Genomic DNA, 6,829 nt, shown 5'->3' with positions numbered 1-6,829 from the left:
ATACCAACCACCTTGGTAACTATAGTTTTCACATCAGAGCCACCTTCCTAGAAACATGCAGGGTTTCATACAATATTTTGTTTCACTTATGTATTATTATATTTGACTTTGTTAATAATATGACCCCAATATGTTCCTAAACGTGGTTATCATTGGACAGAGGCTGTAAACCTGGTGGATAATAAAGTTATTAGGTATAAATGATACATAAATCTTCCATAACCAGTGGTATATGCTTTCATTACCACCAATAAAACAACCACCTCATTGTGCTTGTGTCATGAAGATGGTGGCGGAGGAGAATGGTGGTGGCGGCGGCGGTGCTTGTACTTCTGTTCTAAAGATAGTGGTGGTGGGGAGTGGTGCATGTTCTTGTGTCCTGGAGATGGTGGCCAGTGATGCTTAGGCTTGTGTCCATGAGATAGAGATGGTGGAGAGTGGTGTCTATGCTTGTGTCTAGGAGATGGTGGTGGTTCAGAGTGGTGCATGTGCTTGTGTTCATGAGATGGTGGTGGTGGAGAGTGGTGCTTGTAGGGATTCTTTTGAGGTGTTATTGATGTAGGGTAAGCGTTGTTTCCTTCAGATGGCAAACTGAAGAATATTACCGCCAAAGTAAGAAAAACCGAACCTGAGACAAGTAGAGACCCCATTTTTCCCAACTTCACTTCAATTGGGTTTTGATTATGCTCTTAACAAATGAAATACTTCATATCTTATAGTGTTTTACTTACCATTTAAAGAACAACAACCACCTTAGTAACTATAGTTTTCACATGAGAGCCACCTTCCTAGAAACATGCAGGATTTCATACAATATTCTGTTTCACTTAGGTATTATTATATTTGACTTTCTGAATAATACGACCCAAAAATGTTCCCGACCGTGGTTGCTTATTGGACAGAGGCTGTAAAACTGACGGAGAATAAAGTTGTGAGGTATAAATGAGACATAAATCTTTCATAACTAGTGGTATATGCTTTTATTGCCAACAATAAAAATAGCCACCTTATTATAAGAAAATAAGAAATGTTATAAGAGTGTATAATCAGGTGGTTGTTTATTATTGGTGGCTTATATAATGATATAGATTAGAGGGTACACAAGATTTATGTTCGTCGAAATGTTGACAAATATTACATGTTATTCTACTTTAACCTAAAAGAAAATGACAAAGGATTTCATATAATTAGTTTTCGTTTTCCTTGTGTGGAATATATTTATTGATTCCAAAATGTAAAGTTGAAGGATTGTTTTCTTTTATTTTATTTGTTGAACTTTTTTATTTCTTTTATTTGTCGAACTTTTTTATTTCTTGGCACTTTTCTCTATTTTCATTCCTTTCGTACATGATTTTGAAATAAAATATTTTCATAAGTTTATTTACCTAAATTCTAATTTTAATCATCTGCACAATATTGTCTATTCTTGTAATAATCACAGTTCGACATTTATTGCAATATGGAATCAAGACCTACATATTTATAGGTAAAAAATTGTTTGATTGCTTTAGTTTATTTTAATTGTTTTAAATAATAGAAGTGATATATCAAGATTGTTAAAGGATGAGTGGATAAAAAGAAGTAGATATTCATGACCTTTCCTTGATCCTTGATGTGATTATTATTTTCGATCTTTTATTTAAAACTAGATTAGGAAAGATTTTTTCTTTTTTGATTTGGCATTCATTCAGTCTATTCAAATAGAAGATTTAGTATTATTATTATTTTAAAGATTTTAAATTGTTTACCTTCTAATATGTTATTAATTATATATTATATAAGAATATTTTATTTATTATGTTTTTCAAGGTGTTTGGGATTTTAATGTTAATGAACAGAAGCGATATACCATAACTGTTCGAAAGATGGTATGTGAAAAAAAATAGAGAAATCATGAACTTTCCTACATCTTTATTATAACTTATTTTGAAACATGTATCCTTTATTTGAATTGAAGTTTATTACTATTTGTAATATATTAGAAATGATAAAGGATTCATTTTATAATTTACAAATCTTCATACGTTATTTATTCTTTAAAAGCTTTTTTTAATGGAAAATTATCACAAAAGTAAACAAATTATACTTTACCCAATCAGTTAATAATCTTCGTTTAATTACTCATATATGTTAATTACTTTATTATGAATTAGTATTATAATTTAAAAATATGGTTATTTTAATTTTATTATTACTATATTATTATTTATTGAAAAGTACTCATTATATTTATTATATACTAATACTTTTAGTAGTAAAGATTGAAAGTTATGAAAGAAGATGTATAACAATACCTCATTGCACACAAATGGATGACTAGAGAGTTATTGGAGTCGTGTCCGAAGTTCTAGGGAAATTTGTCGATGAATGAGCAAACATAGTGCAAGGTATCGACAATAGGAGTAGAAGTGGTATTGCATTAAATTCCAGGCAAATCAGACAAGGGTAAGAAACAAGAGCAAGCCATAAAGTTGTGATGTGAATGGCAAGGGAAAACATGCAAAACCACAAACACAAGTGAGACGCATAAGGAGTGTCGCGAACAGGTTTTTGATGGATATTCTATAACATGACTTAGGAGGATGTAGAAAGCCATCGAACCGTATTCAAAATGATTTAGAGTCACCATTACATTTTCTTCAGGTAAAATCGTACAAAACTATCTTTATGCCCAATTTGGAAAATATGGTCATGGAATTAGAGTTCTAAGTTTTGGAGTCGATTATCCATCACACAACCTATTAGCACCCCATATATTCGTATGTAAACAATTACGTTTATAATTGCATGCACGAGTTTATACCCACAGTTGTTTATTAAATATTCAATTTGGATTTTTGATGTCATTCTATATTTCCCAAAGTATCCATAGATTCAATAAGGTAATCAAGACCATATAGTTCTCGGTTGAAAATTGATGAATGAGTTATGTTAATATTAATTAAATTATGTGTGAAGAAAAGAAGTAGATCATCGACCTCCATGTGTAATTCGGGTGATGGCAGAGCCAATACTAACAAATGAATTCGATTCTGAACCCAGATAGAAAGGAAAAAATACGTCACTAATTGTAATCGTTCTTCGAATTCAAAATCTAATAAAAGCTTTTAAAGATACAGTGTTTTATTGACGGGTTAAATTTTAAATACTGTCTTACAATGAAAATGAGCTTGTTTTGTGTGTTTTCCCATAAGAGAGAAGCTATTTTCAAATTAAGATTGACAATATGGATTTTTAGAGCTACTTAAATGACCAAAATTTTTTGAAGTTATACCTTGTAATTGTGGTTGCATTATCGCAGATTTGGTGTTTCGACAATATTATCACGAATGACATCTTGGTCATATTAGTTAATTTTCCCCGTAATTTTTCTGTAATTGCGGAAAACGCTACGTAACCACAACTAGCCATAACCAAAGTTTAAAACATTGATCATTACACCAAAACGACCTTCTTAATCAACTTAATGTGAATTAAAACTATGTTTACACGTCCGCTGCTTAAACACTCGCAGAGAATCTCAGAAAAACATCACAAAATTAAGATGGACTTATTCCAAATAAGAAACATTGTTTATTTATTATTATTTTATATATTACATTGTCAACAACAAATGGAAGACTATAGTCCATCTCAACAAATACAAATACATAATAGGGGGCAATGCCCTTTATAACTCCACAATACAACAAAGACACACTTTAAATAAACGAAAGCACACATTTAGCTCCTCTAAACAATAATCCAACACTTTGAAGAAATTTGAGAAAATCACAAATAGATTATGGCATTGTCCTCACACGTTCTACTTACTCCCTGCATAATTAAACATGTGCTTATTAGTATATCGGTGCATGAATAATTCCATGGTAACATATAATATCACAAAGATTTGTTGGGAAATGTAGACTAGGTAAAATATTTAGTACTTACAGGATGTCTCATAGCAAGGATTTATATTCAAATTAAGGTTAGAGTTTAATTTTTATGTATAGTTACTGTAATAATTAGAAGATAATAGAGAACATTTTAACCATTGAAAATTATATTTTTAGATTATATATTGCAGTTGAATACATGTTGATGCTTTAAAAATTATAGTGGATGGTTAGTTTAATATTAATGTAAGCTTTTTGGAAATAATACATTTTCTAGTACTGGTTTGATGGGGGTGGAGAGTGGTGCTTGTGCTTGTATCCTGAAGATGGTGGTGGGGGAGAACGGTGGTGACGGCGATGGTGCTTATACTTCTGTTCTAGAGATAGTGGTGGTGGGGAATGGTGCCTATACTTGTGTCCTGAAGAAGGTGGTGGCAGAGAATGGTGGTGCTTGTACTTCTGTTCTAGAGATAGTGGTGGTGGGGAATGGTTCTTGTGCTTGTGTCCTGAAGATGGTGGTGGGGGAGAATGGTGGTGGCGGCGGCGGTGCTTGTACTTCTGTTCTAGAGATAGTGGTGGTGGGGAGTGATGCATGTTCTTGTGTCCTGGAGATGGTGGCGAGTGATGTTTAGGCTTGTGTCCATGAGATGGAGATGGTGGAGAGTGGTGTCTATGCTTGTGTCCAGGAGATGGTGGTTGTTGAGAATGGTGCATGTGCTTTTGTTCATGAGATGGTGATGGTGCAGAGTGGTGCTTGTAGGGATTCTTTTGAGGTGTTATTGATGTAGGGTAAGCGTTGTTTCCTTCAGATGGCAAACTGAAGAATATTACCGCCAAAGCAAGAAAAACCGAACCTGAGACAAGTAGAGACCCCATTTTTCCCAACTTCACTTCTATTGGGTTTTGATTATGCTCTTAACAAATGAAATGCTTCATATCTTATAGTGTTTTACTTACCATTTAAAGAACAACATCCACCTTAGTAACTATAGTTTTCACATGAGAGCCACCTTCCTAGAAACATGCAGAATTTCATACAATATTATGTTTCACTTAGGTATTATTATATTTGACTTTCTGAATAATATGACCCAAAAATGTTCCCGACCGTGGTTACTTATTGGACAGAGGCTGTAAACGTAACGGAGAATAAAGTTGTGAGCTATAAATGAGACATAAATCTTTCATAACCAGTGGTATATGCTTTGATTGCCACCAATAAAAATAGCCACCTCGTTATAAGTAAATAATAAAATGTTATAAAAGTGTATAATCAGGTGGTTGTTTATTATTGGTGGCATATATAATGATATAGATTAGAGGGTAGACAAGATTTATGTTCGTCGAAATGTTGACAAATATTACATGTTATTCTACTTTAACCTAAAAGAAAATGACAACGGATTTCATATAGTTAGTTTTTGTTTTACTTGGATGGAATATATCTATTGATTCCAAAATATAAAGTTGAAGGATTGTTTTCTTTTATTTGTCGAACTTTTTTATTTCCTAGTAGATTTGTCTATTTTCATTCCTTTCGTACATGATTTTGAAATAAAATATTTTCATAAGTTTATATACCTAAATTCTAATTTTAATCATCTACACAATATTGTGTATTCTCGTAATAATCACAGTTCGACATTTATTGCAATATGGAATCAAGACCTACATATTTATAGGTAAAAAATTGTTTGATTGCTTTAGTTTATTTTAATTGTTTTAAATAATAGAAGCGATATATCAAGTTTGTTAAAGGATGAGTTGATAAAAAGAAGTAGATATTCATGACCTTTCCTCGATCCTTGATGAGATTATTATTTTTGATCTTTTATTTAAAACTAGATTAAGAAAGATTTTTTCTTTCTTGATTTGGCATTCATTCAGTCTATTCAAATAGAAGATTTAGTATTATTATTATTTTCAAGATTTTAAATTGTTTACCTTCTAATATGATATTAATTACATATTATATAAGAATATTTTATTTATTATGTTTTTCAAGTTATTTGGGATTTTAATGTTAACGAGCAAAAGCGTTATATCACGATTGTTCGAAAGATGATCTGTGGAAAAAAAGTGATATCATGAACTTTACTACATTTTTATTATCACTTATTTTAGAACATGTAACATTTATTTGAATTGAAGTTTATTACTATTTGTGATATATTAGAAATGATAAATGATACATTTTATAATTGATAATCTTCATATATTATTTATTCATAAAAAGCTTTTTTTAATGCAAAAGTATGACAAAAATCAACAAATTATACTTTACCCAATCAATTAAAAATATTCGTTTAATTACTCATATATGTTAATTACTTTATTATGAATTAGTTTTATAATTTAAAATATGGCTATTTTAATTTAATTATTATTATATTATTATTTATTGAAAAGTAGTCATTATATTTATTATAAACTAATACTTTTTAGTAGTAAAAATGGAAAGTTATGAAAGAAGATTTATAAACATACCTCATTGCACACAAATGGATGACTAGAGAGTTAATGAAGTCGTGTCTGAAGTTATAGGGAAATTTGACGATGCACGAGCGGTGTCGACAATAGAAGTAGAAGTGGTATTGCATTAAATTCCAGGCAAATCACACATGGATAAGAAACAAGAGCAAGCGATAAAGGTGTGATGCGAATGGCGAGGGAAAACATGCAAAACCACAAACACAGGTGAGACGCATAACGAGTGTCATGACCAGGTTTTTGATGGATAGTCTATAACATGACCTATGAGGATGTAGATAGCCATGGAACCGTATTCAAAATGGTTTAGAGTCACCATTACATTTTCTTCAGGTCAAAACATACAAAACTATCTTTATACCCAATTTGGAAAATATTGTCATTTAACTAGAGTTCTAAGTTTTGGAGTCGATTATGCATCGCACAACCTATTAGCACCCCAGATATCCCTATGTAAACAA

The 6,829-nt window shown here is 31.3% G+C and overlaps 2 protein-coding genes across 2 annotated transcripts; both read right to left on the bottom strand.

Moving 5' to 3' along the window:
- LOC109330897 (extensin-like) lies at positions 279-650 on the bottom strand. The gene has a single exon (XM_019565164.1). The coding sequence runs from the start codon at positions 648-650 to the stop codon at positions 279-281; it is 372 nt and encodes a 123-aa protein (XP_019420709.1).
- LOC109331084 (extensin-3-like) lies at positions 3,650-4,793 on the bottom strand. The gene is made up of 2 exons (XM_019565357.1): positions 4,147-4,793; positions 3,650-3,816 (listed from the first exon to the last, which is right to left on the bottom strand). The coding sequence occupies exon 1, from the start codon at positions 4,752-4,754 to the stop codon at positions 4,152-4,154; it is 603 nt and encodes a 200-aa protein (XP_019420902.1). The 5' UTR covers positions 4,755-4,793; the 3' UTR covers positions 3,650-3,816; positions 4,147-4,151.

Source organism: Lupinus angustifolius, chromosome LG17, assembly GCF_001865875.1.
Source record: "Lupinus angustifolius cultivar Tanjil chromosome LG17, LupAngTanjil_v1.0, whole genome shotgun sequence".
Lineage (NCBI taxonomy): Eukaryota > Viridiplantae > Streptophyta > Magnoliopsida > Fabales > Fabaceae > Lupinus > Lupinus angustifolius.
This window is presented reverse-complemented; position numbering and strand designations above follow the sequence as displayed.

Coding starts and splice junctions, on each gene's coding strand:
- LOC109330897 (XM_019565164.1), bottom strand. CDS start 650: ATGGGGTCTCTACTTGTCTCAGGTTCGGTTTTTCTTACTTTGGCGGTA.
- LOC109331084 (XM_019565357.1), bottom strand. CDS start 4,754: ATGGGGTCTCTACTTGTCTCAGGTTCGGTTTTTCTTGCTTTGGCGGTA.